The sequence below is a fragment of the Mobula birostris genome, chromosome 3 (genome assembly GCF_030028105.1).
Source record: "Mobula birostris isolate sMobBir1 chromosome 3, sMobBir1.hap1, whole genome shotgun sequence".
In the NCBI taxonomy this organism is placed as follows: Eukaryota; Metazoa; Chordata; class Chondrichthyes; order Myliobatiformes; family Myliobatidae; genus Mobula; species Mobula birostris.
The window spans coordinates 42,570,104-42,597,299 of NC_092372.1; the positions used below are offsets into that span (position 1 = coordinate 42,570,104).

At 40.0% G+C, this 27,196-nt stretch overlaps 1 protein-coding gene across 1 annotated transcript in view; it reads left to right on the forward strand.

Annotated features, from left to right (window-relative positions):
* The first annotated feature begins 387 nt into the window (after positions 1-387).
* Positions 388-27,196, forward strand: part of LOC140195662 (transmembrane protease serine 9-like) — a 43,952-nt gene continuing 17,143 nt past the window's right edge. Inside the window, exons 1-4 of the mRNA XM_072254381.1 lie at positions 388-449; positions 8,864-9,008; positions 12,085-12,235; positions 24,264-24,536. Coding sequence (XP_072110482.1) covers positions 389-449; positions 8,864-9,008; positions 12,085-12,235; positions 24,264-24,536 — 630 coding nt within the window. The 5' untranslated portion in view covers position 388. The remainder of the gene's footprint in view (positions 450-8,863; positions 9,009-12,084; positions 12,236-24,263; positions 24,537-27,196) is intronic.

Here is a 27,196-nt window from a genome sequence, read left to right on the forward strand (position 1 = left end):
CCTAGCATAAGGTTATTAATTAACCTTTTTCACAAATATTAAATATAAAATAGTCTGATCCCACCTAGTTTCCGAGATCAGTATGATGTGGAACACATTTCTCAAACACTTCATGCACCTATGCTCCACCCCATTATTCTCCCCCTTCACTTAGTTTTTCTGCCATAACACTTTTTCCATTCACCTGAACTACTCTAATGGCATTTAAATGCTTCACTGGTTTCAGTGCCTTTCCTGAGAACTCATGTACGACTTATGAATTTTCTGAGAAGTCATATGCCACTTGTGAATTAATAGGTGATATTTGAGCAAACTGAATAACCACATCCTCAGCTTTCATTATATATAGATAACAGGTTCATCTAGTCACTGTTCAGAACTGATTGCAATGATGAAATATCAAGTTGTATTCAGCGCTGTGACGGTTATTTTCTACTTGGCAGCATGTTGTAAGTATACTGATCATTGAACACAACCTATAGACTCACTTCTGAGGACTCTACAACTCATGTTCTTAGTATTGCTTATTATTACTGGTTTCTCTTTTGTATGTGCAGTTTGTCTTCTTTTCCACTATGGTTATTTGTCAGTATTTGCATGTTTTTTTTTCATTATTCTATTGTACCTCTTTGTTCTACTGTGAATGCCTGCAAGAAAAAGAATCTCGAGATAGTATATGGTGACATACATGCATTTCAAGATAAATTTGCTTTGAAAATTTGCAGATTATGTCAGTTTAGCTGGTATATATTAATAGGAGCTTTTCATGTGTGTACATTTCTGTGATGACTTTTCTGCCACAAGGTACACCCAAGGATATGAGATGAAACAAAACTAAATTGAAGTCAGCCACATTAAAAGCCTGAGGTTACCTAGAAAACTTGGTTTAGTAGAAGCAAGCGGATTAAAAATGTTTCCACTCAAGCAACAACAACTAAATATTGCCTGTGAAGATGTAAACAGCCACTGTTGAAAAAAACACACATGAAATCTCAGCTCGAGTTTGCCAGAAGGCATGTGGGAAACTCTGAAGGCAGCTGGAAGAAATTCTATGGTCTGATGAAACCAAAAATGAGTTTTTTGACCATCAGACTGAATACTGTGTTTGGTGTAAGCCAAACACTACACATCATCAAAAACAGACCATCCCTACCATGAAGCATGGTGGTAGTTGCATCATGCTGTGGGGAGGCTCTCACTGCAGCAGGCCCTGGAAGGCTTATGAAGGTAAAGGGTAAAATGAATACAGCAAAATACAGGGAAATTTTGGAGGAAAATCTGATGCAGTCTGCAAGAAAACTGCAACTCGGGAGAAGATTCGTTTTCCAGCAAGACAATGACCCCTAGCATAAAGCCAAAGCTGCACAGGATTGGCTTAAAAACAACAATGTTAATGTCCTGGAGTGGCCAATTCAGAGTCCAGACCTCAACCCAATTGAGAATTTGTGGCTGGACTTGAAAAGGGTTGTTCATTCACAATCCCCATACAATCTGACAGAGCTTGAGCAGTTTTGTAAAGAAGAATGGGGGGAAATTGTAGTGTCCAGATGTGCAAAGCTGATAGAGACCTGTCCACACAGACTCAAGGCTGTAATTGCTGCTGCCAAAAGTACATCTACTAAATACTGACTTGAAAGGGGTGAATACTTATGCAATTATATTGTACTTTATATTTGTAATTAATTTAGATCACTTTAACAGGAAGGAGTCTTTTTCTGTCGATTGGTGTCAGGAAAGCCAAATTAAATCCATCGTAATTCATTGCTGTGAAGAATAAAACATGAAAACTTTCAAATGGGGGGAGGTGTTGGTTGAATACTTTTTATAGGCACTCTATGTACAAGGATACACGTTGCATTGAAAGGACAGCCAGGTAGACAGAGAGAGTGTGGTGTGGCTCCATTGGTAAAAAATGAAATCAAATCATTAGAAAGAGGTGACATGGGGTCAGAAGCTGTTGAATACTTGCGGCTAGAGCTAAGGAACTGCAAGGGTAGAAATACCTTGATGGGAGTTGTATACAGGCCTCCACACAGTGGTAAAGATGTGGTCTACAATTAAGACCATAAGATACAGGAGCAGAAGTTGGTCATTCAGCCCATCGAATCTGCACCACCATTCAATCATGGGCTGATACAATTCTTCCAGTCATCCCCACTCCCCTGCCTTCTCCTTACATCCTTTGATTCCCTGGCTAATCAAGAACCTATCTATCTCTGCCTTAAATGCACCCAATGATTTGGCCTCCACAGCTGCTTGTGGCAACAAATTCCACAGATTTACCATCCTCTCACTAAAGTAATTTCTCTGCATCTCTGTTCTAAATGGACATCCTTCAATCCTGAAGTCGTGCCCTCTTGTCCTAGACTCCCCTACCATGGGAAATAACTTTGTCATATCTAATCTGTTCAGGCCTTTTAACATTTGGAATGTTTCTAAGAGATCCTCCCTCATTCTCCTGAACTCCAGGGAATACAGTCCAAGAGCTGCCCAACTTTCCTCATATGGTAACCCTTTCATTCCTGAACAGTAGATAGAAAATGCATGTCAAAGGACAATGTTATGATAGTCATGGGATTCGATATGCAGGGATATGATTGGGGAAATCAGGTTTGGTGTTGGATCCCAAGAGGAGGAATTTCTGGAATGCCTACAAGATGGCATTTTAGAGCAGCTTATAGTTAAGCCCTCTAGGATTGGGTGTTGTGCAATGAACTGGAATTGATTGTCGATCTTAAGGTAAAAGAACCATTAGGGAGAAGTGATCATACTATGATAGAATTCACTCTGCAATTTGAGGAGGAGAGGCTAAAGCCAGATGTACCAGTATTACAAGAGTAAAGACAGATACGGGGCATGAGAGAGGAGCCTGCTAAATAGATTCGAATGGCAGGGATGACAGCAGAGCATCAATGGCTCGAATTTCTGGGAGCAATTCGGAAGGCACAGGATATATACATCACAAAGAGGAAAAAGTACTCCTGCTGAAAGGTCTTGGCTCGAAACATCGACTGTGCTTTTTTCCATAGATGTTGCCTGGCCTGCTGAGTTCCTTTAGTATTTTGTGTGTGTTGCTTTGATTTCCAGCATCTGCAGATTTTCTCTTGTTTGTGAAAAGTATTCTAAAGGCAGGATGACACAACCGTGGCTGACAAAGGCAGCCAAAGCCAAAAAGAGAGTGAAAATTAATAGGAAGTTAGAGCATTGGGAAGCTTTTAAAAACCAACAGAAGGCAGCTTAAAAAGTCATAAAGAAGGAAAAGATGGAATACAAAGCTAAGGAATTAAAGAGGATCCAAAGAATTTTCTCAGATGTATAAAGTGTAAAAGAGAGGTGAGAGTAGATATTGGACTGCTGAAAAATGATGCTGGAGAGGTAGTAATGGGGACAAGGAAAATGTGGATGAACTGGGTAAGCATTTTGCATCTGTCTTTACTCTGGAAGTCACTTGCAATATGCTGCAAGTTCACAATTGTCAAGGTGAAGAAGTGGGTGAGGTTGTCATTACTACGGAGAAGGTTCTTGGGAAACTGAAAAGCCTGAAGATAGATAGGTCACTTAGACCAGATGGTGTACACCTCAGGGTTCTGAAAGAGGTGGCAGAAGAGTCTGTGAAGGCATTAGAAAAGATCTTTCAAGAATCAATTGATTCTGGCATGGCTCCAGAGGACTGGAAAATTGCAAATGTCTCTCCACTCTTCAAGAAGGGAGAGAGGAAGAAGGAAGGAAATTATTGGCCAGTTAGTCTGACCATAGTGGTCGGGAAGACGTTGGAGTCGATTGTTAAGGATGTGGTTTCAGGGTACTTGGAGGCACCTGATAAAATAAGCCATAGTCAGAATGGTTTCTTCAAGGGAAAATCTTGCCTGATCAATCTGTTGGAATTCTTTGAAGAAATAACAAACAGGATAGACAAAGGAGAATCAGTTGATGTTGTGTACTTGGATTTTCAGAAAGCCTTTGAGCCCATGGTTACAAGGCCATGGTATTAAAGGAAACATTCTAGCATGGATAAAGCGGTGGCTGATTGGCAGGAGGCAAAGAGTGGAATAAAGGAGCCATTTCTGGTTGCCTGCCGGTGACTAGTGGTCTGTGTTAGGACCAATTCTTCTTTCATTATATGTCAATGATTTGGATGAAAGAATTGATGACTTTCTAGCCGTTTACAGACAATATGAAGTTAGGTGGAGGGGCAAGTAGTTTTGAGGAAGTAGAGAAGCTACCAAAGGACTTAGACAGATTAGGGGAATGGGCAAAGAAGTGGCAGATGGAATACAGTGTCAGAGAGTGTATAGTCATGTACTTTGGTAGAAGAAATAAAAGGGTAGACTATTTTCTAAATGGAGAGAAAATTCAAAGATCTAAAGTGCAACGGAACTTGGGGGTCCTAAAGGTTAATTTGCAGGTTAAGTTGATGACGAGGAAGACAAATTCAATATTAGAATTCATTTTGAGAGGACTAGAATATAAAAGTAAGGATGTATTGTGAGGCTTGATAAAGCACTGGTGAGGCCTCATTTCGAGTACTGATGCCCCTTAACTAAGAAAGGATGTGCCAACATCGTAGAGACCTCATAGGACGTTCACAATAATGCTTCTGGGATCGAAAGTCTTGTCATATGTGGAGCGTTTGATGGCTCTGGGCTTCTACTCACTGGAATTCAGAAGAATGAGGGGTGACCTGAAAGGCCTCAGTGAAGTGGATGTGGAGAGGATGCTTCCTGTGGTGGGGGAATCTATAACCAAAGGACACAGCTTCAAAATAGAGGGGTGTCCTTTTAGAACAGAGATGAGGAGGAATTTCTTTAACCAGAGAGTGATGAATCTGTGGAATTCATTGCCATAGGCGGTTGCAGAGGCCAAGTCATTAGGTATATTTAAGGAAGAAATTGAGAGACTTTTGATTGGTCAGGGCATTAAGAGCTAGAGGGAGAAGGCAGGAGATTGGGGCTGAGAAGGAAAATGGATCGGCCATGATGAAATGGCAGAGCAGACTCGATGGGCCAGATAGCCTAATTTTGTTCCTATGTCTTATGTCTCTGTTCTACTGTGAATGCCCACAAGAAAATCAATCTCCAAACAGTATATGGTGATTTATACATACTTGGATAATAAATTTACTTTGAACTTTGCAATTGACTGAAAAAGTTCATCAGATCCTGAAGAAATTTGTATGTTGTAAAGATTAAGCCATGCCTCAATGTTGACTGAATTTTTCCATGTGTAATGCATAAAGGAATTTCTATGGATGCTATTTACATGACCTTCCATGAAGGTATTAGATATTTTACCAAAGGAAATTACTGTCTCATTATTACTCTTGGAATTGTAATCAAATTATATTTCCCACTGCTGACTGTAATGAGCTTGTATGTTCTCCCCGTGACTGCATGGGTTTCCTCCGGGTGCTCTGGTTTCCTCCCACAGTCCAAAGACATACTGGTTGGTAGGGTAATTGGTCATTGTAAATTGTCCAGGTACTAGGCTAGGTGTTACACATTTGCCTTTCCACATAAGGAGAGAGGTTGTGCTGCACATGAGCCACCCAAATGTACCACTATTTCATAAACACATCATTGAAGCAGCCCAAAACTTTGAGAATGCCTGCATTTTAAGGGCAAAACAAGAGGGAGTTCGAAGAATTAACTTCATCCACCCAGGATTTGCCTTCGTTTGCAATGGCTATCTCTCCCCCAAATACCACAATGGTTCATCTAAAGGTCAGTGTCAAATTAGAACAAGATCACTCTCTAGAGAATCAGAATCAGAATGATGTTTATAGTCACTAATAAAATCATGAAATTTGTTGTTTGTGGCAACAGTACAGTCATCATCTTCATTATCTACTGTGTTGAATTGAATTGACTTTATTACTTGCATCCTTCATATACATGAGGAGTAAAAATCTTTACGTTATGTCTCCATCTGAATGTGCAATGTGTAATTAAAGTAATTTATAAATATTATGCACAACAGGATCGTCAATATAACAGAGAAACACAGATGGGTCACCATGCCTTCATGAGCCTGATGGCCTGGTGGAAGAAGCTGTCCCAGAGCCTTTTGGTCCTGGCTATTATGCAGTGATACCGTTTCCCAGATGGTAGCAACTAGAACAGTTTGTGGTTGGGGTGACTCTGATCCCCAGTGATTCTTCAGGCCCTTTTTACACACCTGTCTGAAGAGTGGGAAGATCACATCTACAGATGCACTGGGCTGTTTGCACCACTCTTTATACTTTATACTTTATTGTCACCAAACAATTTGTACTAGAATGTACAATCATCACAGCGATATTTGATTCTGCGTTTCACACTCCCTGGATTACAAATATTAAATATTAAAAATTTAAAATAGTTAAAATCAGTAAATATTAAAAATTTAAATTATAAATCATAAATAGGAAATAGAAAAATGGGAAGTAAGGTAGTGCAAAAAAACCGAGAGGCAGGTCCGGATATTTGCAGGGTACGGCCCAGATCCGGGTCAGGATCCGTTCAGCAGTCTTATCACAGTTGGAAAGAAGCTGTTCCCAAATCTGGCCGTACGAGTCTTCAAGCTCCTGAACCTTCTCCCGGAGGGAAGAGGGACGAAAACCGTGTTGGCTGGGTGGGTCGTGTCCTTGATTATCCTGGCAGCACTGCTCCAACAGCATGCGGTGTAAAGTGAGTCCACAGATGGAAGATTGGTTTGTGTGATGTGCTGAGCCGTGTTCACGATCTTCTGCAGCTTCTTTCGGTCTTGGACAGGACAACTTGCATACCAGGTTGTGATGCACCCTAGAAGAATGCTTTCTACAGTGCGTCTATAAAAATTAGTGAGGGTTTTAGGGGACAGGCCAAATTTCTTTAGTTTTCTCAGGAAGTAAAGGCACTGGTGGGCCTCCTTGGCAGTGAACTCTGCTTGGTTGGACCAAGTCAGGTCATTTGTGATATTGACCCTGAGGAACTAAAAGCTTTTGACCTGTTCCACACGTGCACCACCAACGTAAATTGGGTCGTGCGGTCCGCTACTCCTTCTGAAGTCAACAACCAATTCCTTCATCTTGCTGACGTTGAGGGATAGGTTATTGTCTTCACACCATGCCCCAGGTTCATAATTTCCTCTCTGTACTCAAACTCATTATTACTCGAGATACGACCTACAACTGTTGTGTCTACAATCTACAGATGCACTGGGCTGCTTGCACCACTCTGCAGAATCCTGCGGTTGAGGGAAGTACAATTCCCATACTAGGCAGTGATGCAGCCAGTCAGGATGCTCCCAATTGTGCCTCTATAGAAAGTTCTTAGAATCTGGGAGGGCCATACCAAACTTCTTCAACCATCTGAGGTGAAGGGGCGCTGTTGTTCCTTTTTCACCATACAACCTACTCCTTTGTTTTTGCGACATTGAGGGAGAGGTTGTTTTCTTCACACCACTGTGTCGGGGTGATGACTTTTTCTCTGTAGGCTGCCTCATTATTATTTGAGATTAGGCCAATCAGTGTAGTGTTGTCAGCAAATTTAGTTAGCAGATTGGAGCTGTGGGTTGCGACACAGTCATGAGTATACAGAGAGTAAAGGAGGGGGCTTAGTACACAACCCTGAGGAGCACCTGTGTTGAGGGTCAGAGGGGCAGAGGTGAGGGAGCCCACTCTTACCACCTGTCAGCAATCTGACAGGAAGTCCAGGATCCAGCTACACAAGGCAGGGTGAAGGCCGAGGTCCCTGAGCTTCATGTCAAGCCCGGAAGGAATTATGGTGTTGAATTTTGGACTGTAGTCCAAGGACAGCGTTCTCACATAAGCATCCCTCTTCTCCAGATGTGTAAGGACGATGTGTAGAGCTGTGGCTATTGTGTCGTCTGTCGATCGGTTGTGTCAGTAGGTGAATTGTAGCGGGTCCAGTGTGGGTGGCAGCATACTGCAGATGTAGTCCTTGACCAGCCCCTCAAAGCATTTGCTTTTTACTGAGGTGAGTGCGACAGGACGCCAGTCATTCAGACATGCTACCTTGGTCTTTTTAGGTACAAGGACAATGGTGGACATTTTGAAGCAGGAGGGCACTCTACACCGGGAGAGGGAGAGATCAAAAATGTCAGTAAACACACCTGCCAGTTGTGTCGCGCACATCCTAAGTACTCGCTCTGGGATGACATTGGCAATCATGGTCATTGACTATGTTTGTTTTTGACAATTTTTTCTACAGAAGTGCTTTGCTATTGCCTTCTTTCGGGCAGTGTCTTTACAGGATGGGTGACCCCAGACATTATCTGCCTGACATCAGTGGTCGTTTAACCAGAACTTCTGATATGCACCAGCTGTTCATACAGCCATCCCCCACCCATGACCCTAATCAGGGGGTGCTACACCTTTCCCAAGGATGACATGCAGGCTAGCAGAGGAAGGAAGCACCTTACACCTCCTTCGGTAGACGCATATCTCCACCCCACCACCCACAGCAGTATAGTACAAGACAAAAAATTACTATCAAAAATATACAAATGAATATTGCGAAAGAGGAATGGCAAGGTGGTTTCATGGGTTTGTGGACTATTCAGAAATCTGATGGCAGAGGGGAAGACAATGTTCTTGAATTGTTGAGTGTGATGCTGGCCGCATTGCAATTACTGCCAGACATGTGCAACTGGAGCATGAGAGCTACTTCCTAAGGCCAGATTTCCATTTCTAATTCAGCCGTTCCACAGTGATGTGGTCTGGTTCCAAATCAAAGCCACAGGTTGAACTTCTGGACTTCAGAGACCACCAAGCTCTTCAACCTTTTAGTGTTTTTAATCATGTAAAATACACTTCATCTGTGTTACTATCCTTTCTGTCTTTGAGCCTTGCCTCACAGGCATTAACCTCTGTTTCCTTTAAAAGATGATTGCTCAGAAATCATTGGGGGCAAAGAAGTGGGAAATCATTCCAAACCATACATGGCATCAATCCAGATGAAAAGACAGCATATATGCGGAGGAGTGTTGATAAAGCCAAACTGGATTCTGACTGCAGCACACTGCAATCTGTAAGTTATAATTATTGTATATAACAAGATATCTTAATAATTTACTGATGTAACTTAAGTTCCCGCAGTCTTTGATGATGTGTGGGTTTTTATCATCTTCTATCAGACAATCCTTTATTGGCATTTCTCAGTTTTCTAATTGGCTCCAGCATTTACACAGTTAATCTCCATCTCCTATATAATTAGAGTAGCTAACATCTCTGCTGACACACTACAGCCAAGTGTAAAAGGAGTTAGAGCATGCTGAGGAGAACACCAATTTCACTAACTGATTTCTGAATCCAAGTGGTGAGGAATTCTACCATGATACCTTTGGAACACTGACACCTATATTTCATTTTACTATAGTCTTCTCCCCTCTTCCAGAAAACTGTTAGTATCTGAGACGTCATGCAAACCAAAACCACACTCACTCGCCCTTGGGCAGAGGCTGTCTTTCCCTGGAACACTGTGGTCTGTTCCTTTGAGAATCTATTTTACTTCATCACAAGCAATCGCAGACACAAGAGAAGCTGGAATATGGAGCAACACACAAAATGCTGGAGAAACCTAGCAGGTCAGGCAGCATCTGCAGCTGAGGGAAATTGACAGTCAGCATTTCTGGTCAAATCCCTTCATCTGGACTAATCTAGAGTGAGTCCAGATGAGAGGTCTCAAACCTAACCATCAACTGTTCATTTCCCACCATGGATGCAGACTGACCTGTGGAGTTCCTCCAGCTTTTTGTGTGTCACACAAGTGCTTACTGTTTCAATGTGTGCTGGCAATATTAGAACCCAAGTGCAGAGGAAAGACAGAACTCTGATGTAGAGATGGTAGCGAGACATTTATTCATAATAATTCCAAAAGAACATAAGTGGCTTGGCCGTGCGACACCGCGAGAAGTAACACTCTCAAAACGAGGACCCTGTGATTAGCGCTAATGGAGCATCTATTTAAATAATAGAAGCACACGGAATCTTGAAAAGCTTGAACAGAAGACACCAGGAGACCACATTACAAAGATCCAGTAACTCAAGAAAAACACAAGAAACTAAACAACTAACGACTGTTGTTAAACAACAACTAACTAAATCAGGTATTCTAAAAACCTCGGAACCCAATGCTCAGGCCCAAGCAATTAATTACAGGGAACTCCCCCCCCCACCCCCCATGTTTGGTAACTAATGGTCCAGAGAGACCTGAAAACTCAAGAGGAGGCATGGGGAACTCAGGAGGAACCCAGACAGACTGAGAGACCCAGGAACCCTGAAAGACCGAGAGACAAGGGGATCTCGAGTGGGGCCCCGCGAGAGAGGCTAACGAGTCCTCGAGAGGGGGAGAACGTTGAGAAAACCTTGGGAACATTGAAAACACCCTGGGAAACATTGAAATGTCCTTGGTAAACCTTGAAACGTCCTTAGGAAACCTTTACAAGCTTGACAACCTTGAATGCTTGGGCCAGGACATTTAGACTCGGAAAAAGCCTTGATACCCAAAAAACTTGAGAACCTGAAAAGTTGAGACCTAGAAAGCATGAAACTCGAAACCTAGGGAAGGATCTTGGAAGGAGGTTGATTACAGTGTTTTATTTTTCCAAAATTTACACTATTACATTCAATGCTGATTTGTTGAATTGAACAATTTTTATTGATAAGCTTGCTTGAATTGCAATGCAGACCTGAGTCACGGGACCACAAAGTTGGTACTTATGATTTGAAAATCTCAGCATGGACACTGGAGAAACTAAGAAACATAGCCTAGAGAAGCTCAGAGCGTAGACTCAGAACACAGACGTGATATGCCGTGTGTGTAGTTTTGGTCCCCTAATCTGAGGAAAGACATCCTTGCCATAGAGGGAGTACAAAGAAGGTTCACCAGATTGATTCCTGGGATGGCAGGACTTTCATATGACGAAAGACTGGATCAACTAGGCTTATACTCACTGGAATTTGGAAGACTGAGGGGGGATCTTATTGAAACATATAAAGTTCTAAAGTGATTGGACAGGCTAGATGCAGGAAGATTGTTCCCGATGTTGGGGAAGTCCAGAACGAGGGGCCACAGTTTAAGGATAAAGGGGAAGTCTTTTAGGACTGAGATGAGGAAAAACTTCTTCACACAGAGAGTGGTGAATCTGTGGAATTCTCTTCCACAGGAAACAGTTGAGGCCAGTTCATTGGCTATATTGAAGAGGGAGTTAGATATGGCCTTTGTGGCTAAAGGGATCAGGGGGTATGGAGAGAAGGCAGGTACAGGGTTCTGAGTTGGATGATCAGCCATGATCATACTGAATGGCGGTGCAGGCTCAAAGGGCCGAATGGCCTACTCCTGCACCTATTTTCTATGTTTCTATGCCCTGAAGGCAGCTTCGTCACCAACCAAAACGTCAAAATGCCACTGTTTAACCTCTGCTGGGCCCATAACAGCTGTGTACAAGTATATTAATGAAGGTATGGGGCTCTTACTTGCCTGTGACATTACCACAAGCAAGTTTTTTCATTGTACCTGTATCTGATTGCACTTGTCTGCATGACAATAAAATCAATTAAACGTCTATAAAGTAGGTAATTTCTTCCACACACTTAATACTTCTGGTAAATGAAGGAATGAGAAGAAAATTAGGAAATAACTAGACACCCTACGCAATATTTGTGCATTCTTTTCTTCCGTCAGTTACTCAAATGGTTGGGAATGAATATAGCAGAGAGAATCTAGGGGTCACACTGTCATGTGCATGAATTTACAACTGATCATAACATGAAGCCAAGGTCTCCAACCTCAGACACTTGTTAAGCTTTTCATGCTGGAACGGCAAGCAAAATGCACACTGTCCCAGTACACCCTCACTACTCCTGTGTCCATGTTATAGTGGACTGGAATTCCAAGTCACATGAAGTTTACGATTGCATTCCATGGTCATAAACAAAAATCAATTGTGTTTTACTTTGGAAACAAGCTTTATGCGTTTATAACTGTAATCACTTGGAATTCTCTTGAAAGCCTCCAAATTTTCACATATTTTAAAGTGGATGATATAATAAACTGCTTGCATCTTAATTCATACTCTCCACATTAAAAAAATTGTCTTATTTAGTTTTTTTAAAAACAGGCAAGTCCAAGTAGTTCTTGGAATTGATTCACTGAGAAGTAATGAAATCTCGCAGCAAGTATTGAATGTGAAGCGTAAAATTCCACATGAGTGTTTTGACGTTAAAAGCAAAGAAAATGACATCATGTTGCTCCAAGTAAGTGATTGATTATTTTGTAGTAATGTACGTTGTACTGTAACACAAAGGGAGCAATCTATCTAAATTCAGGTGCCTAAATGTTAAACCCTAATAATCTGCTGTCCGACCACAGGGAAATCCCATGGTTGAAGAACTGGTTCACCAGATAATGTTTGGTGTTTCCCCGTACCCATTCAGATGAGCCCCGGTTCCTGCATTCTCTTCTGACTCCTTGGAGCTCCAGTTCCTATAATTCCTACCATCTAACTAAGGCCTTGTCCCATGCCCTCCTCCAACTCATCATGACCCTGGGTTTTGTTTTTCTTCTTCTTCCTCTTTTTTCTTCCTCTCCTTTTCTTCTTTTCTTCTTTTTCTTCTTCATCTTTTTCTTCTTTTTTTTCTTCTTCTTTCTCTTCCTCCTTTTCTTATTTTTCGACTTTCTTTCTTTCACTTCTTTTTTCTTTTCCTTCTCCTTCGGAGGCAAACAGCTATAAGGCGCATAACTGTCACCTTCTGAACAGGAGTGTGACTCAGGATATCTAAATCCTAAATACTAAAGGTCTCAGCCTGTAATTTTGACTGTTTACTCTGTTCCATAGATGCTGCCTGGCCTGCTGAGTTCCTCCAGAATTTTGTGTGTTGCTTCAGATTTCCAGCATCTGCAGATTTTCTGTTATTTATATATATTCATATTTTATGAAAAAGACCCGTATTCTTAAGGAGCTACACTATATATTTAAAACAAAAATCATGTGATCCTTCTGGCAAAATATTGTTAATGTTAAATTGTATTTTATTCTGTGATAACTTTAAAATCAACCATTCCATCTCTTGATTATATCTTGGACACCTCACCGGTACATGCTCAACTGTTTCTTGTTGATTACAAATCTCACATCTCTCATGATCATCTTTCCACTTCTTTCTCGATATTATAAAGGTGTCTTCCAGTTCTCTCTTCATCCCATTGTTTTCGGCATATTTTTGATTTAATGTTAATAATGTTTTTCTGTTCTCCTTTACTGTAATTTATTTGAATATGCACTTTCGTTCATCTAGTTGTCTCCTTTGCTAATTTATTCGATTTAATACCAATATGAGCTGGAATCCACATCAAGTGTATACAGGGACCCGCCATTTTAAGTCTAAGTGATGTTGGTATTATCTCACATATGTCTCATCTTGCCTCTGAATGTAAATCTTTTCCACTCCTGGGTGCTGTGCTTGAATCAGACAATATTACCACTCTCATCGATCTCACTTCCTCCACCCGGTGCAAGGCGAATAGTCCAGCTTTCATTTCACCTGTATCCACTGAGAAATCGTCATGTATCCTCCCTTGCTTTTTCTTTGTAATTTATTTTTTATTGAATTTCATCATCAAACAAACATTTCCACAAGATGTGTCTCAGACACTGACATATGTATCATATAATCATATTTGTCACAAATCTCCACATAATATTTATGCGGCATACACTTATAGAAAGGAGAGGAAAGAAAGAACAATCGAAAGAAGAAAACTACGTACAGAGTAGGTAGTGATTTTTTTTACAACATATTCATTGACTTGTGAGAATAAAATCAGGCCTATGAGTTAAACCATTTTTTTCCAGTATGAATAAAATTATTCCAACTTATGATTAATAGATGGTGTTATCTTCTCCATTTTGTAAATGTCCATTGTAATTTCCATCCATACATTTAAAGTTGGGCTCTCCTGTGATTACCATTTCCTGGTAAAGGTCTTTTTACCAGCCACCAACAGTACATTCATTAAATAGTTATCTCTTTTCAACCATTCTTGAGGTATATACCCAAAATATATGGTCTTACTCTCTAATGGTATTTCACATTCAAAGATGTCTTGTCAGGCATTATGTATCCCACTCCAATAGTCTTTGATAACGGGACATTCCCAGAAAATACAATAATGGTTTGCATTCTGATTTCCACAAGTTCTCCAGCAAACGGGGGGTTACTATCATAATGGGATTTCTGAGAAGGTGTAATAAAATATCTTATCAAGTTTTTCCACCTGAACTCCCTCCATTTCTGTGAACTGGAACACTTCCATTGATAGCTCCATATTATTGTCCAGTCTTCCTCAGATATTATTATCCCTCCTTCCTTCTCCCATTTTGTTATAATGTATGAAGTCGAATGTGTTTTAAGATTTGACAAACCTTTATACACGCTTGAAGTTATTCTACTACCATTGTCTGAATTATATGCTTTTCTAAATAGCTCTATCAGACATGTACTTATAACCATATAAACCATATAACAATTACAGCATGGAAACAGGCCATCTCAGCCCTTCTAGTCCGTGCTGAATGCTTACTCTCACCTAGTCCCATCTACCTGCTCTCAGCCCATAACCCTCCATTCCTTTCCTGTCCATATACCTATCCAATTTTTTTTTAAATGACAAAATCGAACCTGTCTCCACCACTTCTACTGGAAGCTCGTTCCCCACAGCTACCGTTCTCTGAGAAAAGAAGTTCCCCCTCATGTTACCCCTAAACTTTTGCCCTTTAACTCTCAGCTTATGTCCTCTTGTTTGAATCTCCCCTACTCTCAATGGAAAAAGCCTATCCACGTCAACTCTATCTATCCCCCTCATAATTTTAAATACCTCTATCAAGTCCCCCCTCAGCCTTCTATGCTCCAAGGAATAAAGACCTAACTTGTTCAACCTTTCTCTGTAACTTAGGTGCTGAAACCCAGGTAACATTCTAGTAAATCTCCTCTGTACTCTCTCTATTTTGTTGACATCTTTCCTATAATTCGGTGACCAGAACTGTACACGATACTCCAAATTTGGCCTCACCAATGCCTTGTACAATTTTAACATTACATCCCAACTCCTATACTCAATGCTCCTATACTCAATTCAACTTCATACATTAAAACAAAATGGCAGAAGGAAGGAGGGATAATAATATCTGAGGAAGACTGGACAATAATATGGAGGTATCAATGGAAGTGTTCCAATTCACAGAAATGGAGGGAGTTCAGGTGGAAAAACTTGATAAGATATTTTATTACACCTTCTCAGAAATCCCATTATGATAGTAACCCCCCTGTTTGCTGGAGAAATTGTGGAAATCAGAATGCAAACCATTATCATACTCGAAGGCCAGCATACCAAAAGTTTCTTCACCACCCTATCCAGATGAGATTCCACCTTCAGGGAACTATGCACCATTATTCCTAGATCCCTCTGTTCTACTGCATTCCTTAATGCCCTACCATTTACCATGTATGTCCTATTTTGTTTAGTCCTACCAAAATGTAGCACCTCACACTTATCAGCATTAAACTCCATCTGCATCTTTCATCCCACTCTTCTAACTGGCCTAAATCTCTCTGCAAGCTTTGAAAACCTACTTCATTATCCACAACTCCACCTATTTTAGTATCATCTGCATACTTACTAATCCAATTTACCACCCCATCATCCAGATCATTAATGTATATGACAAACAACATTGGACCCAGTACAGATCCCTGAGGCACACCACTAGTCACTGGCCTCAAACCTGACAAAGCAGTTATCCACCACTACTCTCTGGCATCTCCCATCCAGCCACTGCTAAATCCATTTTACTACTTCAATATTAATACCTAACGATTGAACCTTCCTAACTAACCTCCGTGTGGAACCTCGTCAAAGGACTTACTGAAGTCCATATAGACAACATCCATCACTTTACCCTCGTCAATTTTCCTAGTAACCTCTTCAAAAAATTCAACAAGATTTGTCAAACATGATCTTCCACGTACAAATCCATGTTGACTGTTCCTAATCAGACCCTTTTTATCCAGATAATTATATATACCAACTCGAAGAATACTTTCCATTAATTTACCCACCACTGACGTCAAACTTACAAGCCAATAATTGCTAGGTTTACTCTTAGTACCCTTTTTAAACAATGGAACCACATGAGCAATACGCCAATCCTCCAGCACCATCCCCGTTTCTAATGACATTTGAAATATTTCTGTCAGAGCCCCTGCTATTTCTACACTAACTTCCTTCAAGGTCCTAGGGAATATCCTGTCAGGACCCAGAGCCTTATCCACTTTTATATTCCTTAAAAGTGCCAGTACTTCCTCTTCTTTAATCATCATAGTTTCCATAACTACCCTACTTGTTTCCCTTACTTTACACAATTCAATATCCTTCTCCTTAGTGAATACCGAAGAAAAGGAATTGTTCAAAATCTCCCCCCATCTCTTTTCGCTCCGCACATAGCCGTCCACTCTGATTCTCTAAGGGACCAATTTTAACCCTCACTATTGTTTTGCTATTAATATAACTGTAGAGACCCTTTGGATTTATTTTCACCTTACTTACCAAAGCAACCTCATATCTTCTTTTAGCTTTTCTAATCTCTTTCTTAAGATTCTTTTTACCTTCTTTATATTCCTCGAGCACCTCATTTACCCCATGCTTCCTCTATTTACTGTAGATCTCTCTCTTTTTCCAAACCACGTTTCCAATCCCTTGAAAACCATTGGCTCTCTCATACTTCTAGCCTTTCCTTTCAACCTAACAGGAACATAAAGATTCTGTACCCTCAAAATTTCACCTTTAAATGACCTCCATTTCTCTATTACATCCTTCCCATAAAACAAATTGTCCCAATCCACTCCCTCTTTCTTTTCTTTTTCAATCTTTTTATTAGTTTCACAAAATATAAACATGACAAAAGAGTAATACAAAGTTATTGGGAATACATTGTTATAATTAACATGAGTAATTATAAAATTAAAAAATTAATTGACAAAACTCCCAATCATAAAGGATACCAATGAATAATACAGAACAAAGAGAAATAACTAGAAAAAAATCATGAAAAAGGAAAAAAAAATAACCCTCCCCTCAAAAAAACTAATCTAAACAGAATTAATCAACTAAACTAAAAAAAAGACCTGAGCTGTTTTAACATCACAAAAAATGGGAAAAATGAAAAATCTTAGTGTCGACGACTCCGTTCCTCTCAACCAACACTACAGAGAAGTAAAATAAGTTTGGAAATGGTCAAATTACACCATATGAAAGTGCTGAATAAATGGCCTCCAAGTCTTTTTGAATTTAATAGAAGGGTCATAAACCACACTTCTAATTTTTTCCAAATTTAAACACAACAGAGTTTGTGAGAACCAGTGAAATATAGTAGGGGGGTTAATCTCTTTCCAATTCAGCAAAATGGATCTTTTAGCCATTAAAGTAAGAAATGCAATCATCTGATGAGCTGAAGAGGTTAAATGATTTAATTCTATCATTGGTAGCCCAAAAATAGCAGTAATTGGGTGAGGTTGTAAGTCTATATTCAAAACCATTGAAATAATATCAAAAATGTCTTCCCAATATTTTTTCAACAAAGGACATGACAAAAACATGTGAGTTAAAGAACCTATCTCGGAATGACATCTATCACATATAGGATTTATATAAGAGTAATAACAGGATAATTTATCTTTGGACATATGAGCCCTGCGTACTACTTTAAACTGTATCAACGCATGCTTAGCACATATAGAGGATGAAGTAACTAATTGAAGAATTTTTTCCCATTTTTCAATCGGTATAATAATATTAAGTTCTCTTTCCCAATCAGTTTTAATTTTATTAGATGCATCAGGACATAAATTCATAATTATATTACAGGTTTCCCCTGCCATCCGAAGGTAGAGCATTCCTATGAAACGGTTTGTAAGCCGAAATGTCGTAAAGCAAAGAAGCAATTACCATATATTTAAATGGGAAAATTTTGTGAGCGTTCGCAGACCCAAATATAACCTAACAAATCATACCAAATAACATATAAAATCTAAAATAACAGTAACATTAGTAAAAGCAGGAATGATATGATAAATACACAGCCTATATAAGGTAGAAATACTTCTTTACAACGATTGCCTGCACAGATCTCCGTAGTGAAAATCTCACACAAGCGCTATTGGCATAAACGCGCTCTCCAGTAACCTTTAAACTATGAAGCTGCCAAATCTACCAAATAACACGTAAAAATACACAGCCTATATAAAGTAGAAATAATGTATGTACAGTGTAGTATCACTTACTGGAATTGGGAAAACAGCGCCGAGCACACTGATGATGGTGTGTTAGACTGAGTCATCGCAGACTGGGTAGTGCAGTGGCCCCCACCCTCCGGGCCGCCGACCCGATACATTGCCATGAAGAACGCAGCGGTAGCCGGGAGGCACACAGCACATCGTTAAGAAAAAAGCCAAAATAAACATGCTAATTAATTAGGTGCTGCCCGGCACGTAAATGTCGCGCAGATCAGAGGCGATTGCTGATTGCATCACCTCTGATCTGGGCCAATAATTACGTGCTAGGCGGCACCTAATTAATTAGCATGTTTATTTCGGCTTTTTCCTTAAAGATGTGCTGTGTGCCTCCTGGCTACCACTGCGTTCTTCGCGAATCGGTACAGTATCTGTCCGGGGCCCGGGTGTTGGGGTGGTGGGACACGGGGGTGTCATCTCATCGTCGATCAGGGCAGGCAGCTCATCTTCTCCTATGACTGCCCGCCTCGATGTCGAAGGTCAAGGTTCGTTGTCTGCTGTGGCTGATGTGGAAGGCTTGCTTGACTGCTGAGCCTCGTGCATTTTTCTATCATACAGTTGTTTGTAAGCACTCAAACCATCCTGCAAATATCCCCTAAACCTACGTACCTTTTCAAAATTAATGTCGTACTTTATCATTGCAACGAAAATCTTATGCAGTTGCTTCACTTTCTGCATTCGGATTCGATTGTTATCCTTTCCTCTTCCAATTGCATCAGCTCTTCATCTATCAGGTCTTGGTCATGGGATGCCAAAACCTCTTCAACATCATCTTCGTCAACTTCCACAAGCCAAACTCACTTTGTCCTTGTTTCGTTCACCATGATCGAAACGCTTAATTATGTCTAGTTTTACGCTAAGTGTAACAACCTTACTCTTTCAGGCTTTTCTGACACCTTAGAACTCACCTTGCTAACAGCTGCTCAATGCCACGTGTTTCAGCAATGCCGTTCGAATCCGGGGCAGAGCGGCTGCCTTTTATCACACGCTGATTTTTTCACTCGCTGATTTTTTATCATGCGTTGCCTTTCTTCATAACAGTGAAAATACCTCTGAAAGCGAAGACAGGGTACTCACGTAGGTCTTTCGTAACAGTGAGGTTTCGTAAAGCGAACATTCGAAAAGCAGGGGACACCTGTATAAATAATTGCTACAACACCTTTCTGAGAGAGATTTAAATCTAAAATTTTTTCCAAAATATCCATTGGATATGAGTGTGGAAAATTAAGAGAAACAGTAATTAAAAAGTTTCTAACCTGTAGATATCTAAAAAAGTGAGATCTGGGTAAATTATATTTATTAGATAATTGATCAAAGAACATAAAACAATTATCCAAAAATAAATCACGAAATCATACTATACCTTTGATTTTCTAGTCAGAATAAGCTTGATCCATAGTGGAAAGTTGAAAAAAGAAATTAGATATAATAGGACTTGCTAAAATAAATTGATTCAACCCAAAAAATTTTCAAAATTGAAACCATATATGTAAAGTATGCTTAACTATTGGATTACTCATTTGTTCTCCTTCTAAATCCTTTCGCATCTCCTCAAAGTTAGTCTTTCTCCAATCAAAAATCTCAACCCTGGGTCCAGTCCTATCCTTCTCCATAATTATATTGAAACTAATGGTATTGTGATCACTGGACCCGAAGTGTTCCCCAACACATACCTCCGTCACCTGACCTATCTCATTCCCTAACAGAAGATCCAACACTGCTCCTTCTCTAGTTGGTACCTCTATGTATTGCTGCAAAAAACTATCCTGTACACATTTTACAAAGTCTAAACCATCCAGCCCTTTTACAGAATGGGCTTCCCAGTCTATGTGTGGAAAATTAAAATCTCCCACAATCACAACCTTGTGCTTACTACAAATATCTGCTATCTCCTTACGAATTTACTCCTCCAATTCTCACTCCCCATTAGGTGGTCTATAATACACCCCTATAAGTGTTATTATACCTTTCCCATTCCTCAATTTGCCTTGGTTACATTTTTAACTGTCCTATTAACATACTGTTGCATCTGTAAATACCAGTAAAAGTATTGTTTTTCTAATAAGTGTTTCTCTTTGAGCATTTCAAAACTGAACAGTGTTCCTTCTTTCATTATATTGCAAATAGCTGTTACTCCTTTAGTTGTCCAGACCTTAAATCTAGCATCCAGTTTATTCGGCGTAAAATCTGAGTGATATGCACACTATTTAAGAATCGCAATGTCTCTCCCTAGTTTATATTCTTTTATAATAGTTTTCCATATTTTAAGAGTCCATTTTACCCACGGGTTGTCAATATTATTTACGTAACTTTGTAGGTTGTTATCAGCCAAAATTGCCTGTATGGGGATGGAAAGTATCCTCTCCTCAATGTTTTTCCTTTGAGTGTCATATGATGTGTTGCACCAGCACATCACGGTTCTCAACAGTGCTGCAAAATAATAATCTCAAAGAGAAGGTAGGCCCCATCCCCCCCTTTTCCTTGGCTAATTGCAAAGTTTTGAGATGAACCTTAGGCCTTTTACCCTGCCATATATATCTTGATAGCATCTTGTTCAATTCATTAAATTGATTTTGGTTAATCTCTACTAATAAGGGTCTGAAAGAGATATAGTAGTCTGGGCAGTATGATCATTTTAATAGATTCAATCCTTTTAACCCAATTAACCGAATCAAATGCCTTTTCAGCATCCACGCTTATCACTATTGCTTCAATTTCATTTTTTTTTATGATCCATAATGTGAAGTGTGCTTCATAAATTGTCTTGTGTTTGACGTTGTTGTATAAAACCTGTCTGATCATTATGTATCAGTATGGGTAGAAACTCTTCCAATCATTTGGCCATGATGGAGGTAAATATTCTATAATCCACATTTAGAACAGAGACTGGTCTAAATGACCGACATTCCATTTTATCCTTGCCTTCTTTCGGTACAGCTGAGATTATTGCCTCCTTCCAGCTGGGTGGCATTTGCGCCTTTCTCAGGGCCCAGTTCAGTGTGGGGAGTAACTCACTTCTAAAGTCTTTATACCACTCTGCCGTATATCCATCTGATCCTGGTGACCTGCTTAATTTAAGCCTACTAATGGCAGTTTTTAGTTCAGCTTCAGTTATGTCAGCAGTCATTGTTTTATTTTGTTCTTTGCTTAACGTGGGTAACTCTAAAGAATTCAGGAAGGTGTGAGTTTGGGTTATGCTTCCCCTTGGAACTTTGGAATATAGACTTTTGGAAAGCATTTCAAAAGCTTCTTCAATATCAGTTAGCTTATTTTTTTTATCACTTTTGATCTTGGATCCCTAATTCTATGAATTGTATTTTCTGCAATTTTTTTTTCAGTTTCCACGCCAGTATTTTCATAGATTTAGATCCACCTTCATAGTGTCTCTGTTTCAGAAACATTAAATTTTTTCTAATTTCTTGTGTTATCAAACTGTTAATATCATTACTAATTTTTTAAGTTTCCTCTAGTATATCCTGTGCCAAACTCAATTTGTGTTTTTTCTAGTCCCTTCAGCTTATTTTGTAATTCCTCTAATGTTTTATTCCTTATTTTTTTCTCATATGAAGATAGCACTATAACTTTCCCTCATAAGACAGCCTTCAGAGTATCCCATGGAATGGGAGGTGAAACCACTCCATTTTCATTGAATTCTAAGTAAAGACCAATTTCTTTTTTAATTTGTTCCTTAAAATAGGGATCATTGAATAGACTTGCGTTTAGTTTCCAAATAGTATTCTTTGGTTGTAGGTCAAAATCAACAGATAAATATATAGATGAATGGTCACTTACATCTATTGTCCCAATTCCACAGGTGACTATTTTGTCTCTATCTTTTCCAAATGTTATGAAATAGTCTATTCTTGTATATACAGAAGGGGGGAGGGGGGGCAGAATAATGAGCGTAATCCCTTCTGTCGAGGAAAAGGTCCCTCCATATATCAATTAGACCAACATCCTCAAAAAGTGTGTTAACTTTCTTATGTAAGGACTTTGTTTCATAAGTTTTTCTATTGGAAGAATCTAACTTTGGTTGTAATTGTAAATTTAAGTCTCCCCCACATATCAAGAGACCTTCTGTTTCCGTTACCATAATATTAGTAATTTTCTGGAAGAAACTAATATCACTTTCTGGGGGTGCATATATATTCAATAAAGTAACTGGATTTCTATTTATATTCCCCCTTACCAGAATATATCTGCCCTCCTTATCTCTCATTTCGAATACTTTTTCAAAATTTAGCTTGTCTGAGATGAGAATAGCCACCCCTCTTCTATGTCCTGATTTATATGAGGAGAAAAAGAAATTAGTGAAGCCCATTCTCTTTAATTTTCAAGCTCATTATCACTTAAGTGAGTTTCCTGTAAATATACTACATGGGCTTGTTCTTTTTTCATTTTTGATAGAATTTTACTGCACTTGACTGGATTCAACAGCCCATTAACATTAAAAGAAAGGAATTTTACTTTGCCCTTCGCCATGTGTATTTATCTGTTAGTACATCATTGAAATCTGCAGAATAGAACTTAATCAATCTACTCCCTGAACAAATAAGAGCCAAGAAACGCGAATAATAAAAAAAAGGTAACAAAGGTGTGATTCCAAGGCTGGGGTCTCTAGATGACCCTGGGTTGAGCTAGAAGAAACGTCTAGCCGTGGGGGATAGCCCCTCCTGCCTGTGAGTTGAGGGCCCCCGCTGCAGTATCTATAAAAGTAAGTTAAAAAAATCTATGTCCATTACACAGAAATGATTTCCCTGTGTATTCCTCCCATGTATATATTCTCATTTAGGTGGGGAAAAAGGAATGAATGAATGAATTTTTAAAAATTAGGTAATATAAAATCCACATTATAATACGTATTTATCGAGATAGGTATATCACCATCTATTTTTGCTTCCGTTTAGTTTATCAATGCTTTTAAAATTAGCCAAACCTTATGGCTCTTCTGGAGGAGGTGAGAACTGACAGTCTCTTCCTAATATCCTTCTCTCGTCCTGTTCCCATCCCCTGCTTTCTCGGTTCTCTTACTATTTCCCAAGCAGATCGGGATAACTGCTCAGCCAGACTTTCTCCTCACTTGCTTTTAATGTTAAAATCAGGCATGACAAATCCTACCCCGAATCTACCATTACCGTTTTGGAGCATCTGTGTGTATATTTGTAAATATCCATAATAATTGCTATTTACATAAGGTTCAACTTTATCTTGATTTAAAATCTCTTCTCTATTTTTCTGTCTCCTTTCAAAAATCCACCCCAGTGCTTCACACAGCATGGAGGCACCCCAGGAAAAGGCACTGTAGTGCCCACTGCCCTATTACCAATTCCCGTCCTTTCTGCAATAGTCCATTCAAAACTTCTGATTTTCTTTCTTTCCTTTCCCCAGCATGGATCTAAAAGCTGTTTAGATGGATGATTTTCTCCATGCCCTTGTAGGTTTATCCAATAGGCTAACGTAAGCTGCGTTCTTCTCAGTTCCAGAGGTGTGTCTCCCAACTTCAACTGGTACAATCTCTCCGGACACTAAGTTCTGGAGGAACTCATCAGGCCAGGCACCATCTATGGAAAAGAGTCAACAGTTGAAGTTTTTGGCCGAAATCTTGGCCCAAAATGTTGACTGTACTCTTTTCCACAGATGCCGCCTGGCCTGCTGAGTCCTTCTAGCGTTTTGAGTGTGTTGCTTGGTTTTCCCGCATCTGCAGATTTCCTGGTCTTTGATCTCTCCAGAGCGGTGAACCATTTGCTGCGTGCCGCAATATTTATCGCGGAAGGCTTAAGAATACCTGTTTCGAGTTGCTGGGGCGGAGTGGCTCAGAGGACCAGAAGGACCTACACCGTGCTGTATCGCTAAATTAAAATAAATAAAATATAAATAAACATGCTAGAGGTCTTATGTGCAGAAATAAGACAAAACCAATGTTTTTTATTTGCTACAGCTGGAGTCTAAGGCAGAACTTAACAAGTTTGTGGGCCTTCTACCACTGCCACACAAGGAATCGGATTTGAAAGAGGGAACGGTCTGCACGGTTGCGGGATGGGGAACAACAAAAGCAAACTCAAACAAAGCATCTGATTCGCTCAGAGAAGCAGATGTAACCATCATAGACAGAAAAACGTGCAACAGTCGGAAGTATTATAACCGCCAGCCCTTAATAACTGAGAATATGCTTTGTGCTGGTGACAAAAAGGGAAGGAGAGATGCATGCTTTGTAAGTTGGATTGTAAAAAAATACAGTAGCAATAATTGAACATAATTAGAATTGTCTTCTATGCAAGTTTAGATTCAGTCTTTTCTGGTGCTCTAAGCTATGAGGCTGTTTCATAGATTTTATCAAACTGAATCCATCAGAAGAATAAGGATCTCATTGAAACCTATGGAATATTGAACAGCTTAGATAGATTGGAGGTGTAGAGGATGTTTCCTACAGTGGGGGAGTCTAGGCGCAGCCTCAGAATACAAAGCTGTCCCTTTCAAACAGAGATGAGAAGGAATGCCTTTAACCAGAACGTGGTGAATCTATGGATGGCTGTGGAGGCCAAGGGTCATTGGAGATATTTAAGGTGGAGGTTGATAGGTTCTTGATTGGTGCGGGTGGCAGGGGTTATGGGGAGAAGGCAGGAGAGTGGAGCTGAAAGGATAAGAGATCAGCCATGACGGATTGGCAAAGCAGACTTGTTGGGTCAAATAGTCTAATTCTGCTCCTTTGGCTTATGGCCTAAGTACATCCTTTCATGTACTGAAATTCTCAGTGCATCATAAATAAGTAGATTTTAAACATTTCAGTGCACTCTATTTGGTCCGCGGTATGGGCATCGCTGGTCAGGCATGGGAACTGGGGAATGCCTGAGGGGGATATAGGAAGGATACTTGGGCCATGGAAAGTGATGTGGTTGGGGCAAAAATACTTATGGGGATTTGGGGAATGAAACACTGAAGGAATCGAAAATACAAATTCCAGATCTTCCGTCCTTTTAATTCCCCAAATATTTCTCTTGGTGTGATATCATTGGTCAATCCGCACTGCTCCCAGGAATTTGGCGCTGGCCGCTGTGAATATTAGCTTCCTTGTGAGTGGGAAGCTTACCAGGGATGGCTGATGGTCCAACTGAGGAATCCAGAGTAACATCATAGCCATGCAGAGAAGCCCAGTCCCCCAGAATCATTGACCTCAGGTTTTATTCTCATTTGTAAACTGGAATATTCATGGGCTGCAGAACCTGGATCTGCACCAAATTCACACCTTTAATGCTCGCATTGAAGTGAAGGCATGCAGTTCAATGCTGGTCAGACCTTAAATTCCTATGGTTAATCTGAGTTGTATTCCTATTTTGCAGGGCAATTAAGGAGATTGCCAGCAGTCTGCACTCTACACTCTACAGGACCTCTCAGATAGGTCCTATCAGAAAATTGCATGGCATTGCACTTTAACCCTGCAAGGACTCAATATACATGTTTCTTTGGATTGTTTTTTGACAACAAGCAGGAGCCATTGAAAATGATGGGCATTACTGTAGCTCTTCTTCCTTTGAAATGGGTGCCTGGGAATATTTGGGACCTGACCTCGTGAGGTGAACCAGAAGTCAGGAAGGTCAGAGAGTACAAGAAATAGAAGCAGATCACAAGGCCCCTCCAGTCCATTCCTCCATTCAACATGATTATGGCTGATCTGGTCCAGACTCTTCTGCCAAATGCTCTAGCCTTCAATTCCACACTTTTTCAAAAGTGTATTTATCTCCACTTGAAATACTTCCAAAGACCTGGTCTGCATGCCGATTTGTGTTAGAGAGTTCCAGAGATCCATTATCCTCAAGAAAATTTTTCTACACACTCAGTTTTAATTGACCAGGCCCTTATTTTGAAACTACACTTCCACCCCACTTCAGACTCTCCCAATAATGAAAAATTTCAATATCTACCTTGTCACACTCCACTCCACATAGCCAAGTGGTTAAGGCGTTCGTCTAGTTACCTCAAATTCGCTAGATCGAGCCTCAGCTGTGGCAGCGTGTTTGTGCCCTTGAGCAAGGCACTTAATCACACATTGCTCTAGTCTGTGCGAGGAGTGGAGCCCCACACAGACTTCCAATCTGCGCCTTATAAGGTATGAAAATGCACGACACAGGCCTCCTATGGTCTGAGTCAACGTTCCCTCCCCTCCCCACACTCCAAAGGATCTTGTATCTTTCAATAAGACCACCCCTCATTTACTAAACTAGTACATTAAACTCCATTTGCCAAGTCACCCACTCAGTCCATCTGCATCCTAGTTTGGAGGCTGAATATCCTCAGTAAATTCACTTCGACAAATTTTTTCTTAAAATTGGATACGTACTCTATATTGTCTCCTTCTCCAAGTCATTAACATAAATGGTAAATCATGAAGGTAGTAATTGATCCCTGTGCTATAGTTTTCCAGCATGAAAAAGTCCCATTTGTTCCAACTCTTTGTTTTCACACATGACAGCCAGTTTTGAATCCATCCTAGCACTCTTATCTTCAATGCTATTAATTTATGCACCAAAGGTTTATGTAACATCTGATTAAGTGCCTTTGGGAAATCGAAATACACCACATTCACAGGTTCCCCTTTACTCCTCTGCTTGTTAGCTGAGAACCTAAGCAACTTTGTCAAGTCTGTTTCACTTTTCATGAAACCACGTACTCTTCAGAAGTCCCTTTAAAAAACCAGCATTAAAGTGCTGTTCACCGTGGATATAAAGTAGACCTGCACTGACCATTTACAAGATGCTCACTGGCACTCCATTTTCTTCCCTGCCGTCTTTATCATCTGTCACCACAATGCCAAGGAGTTATGAGGGAAAAGATTCTTTGCAGAAGTTTGCTTATGAAGGGCCCTCCTACTACAGA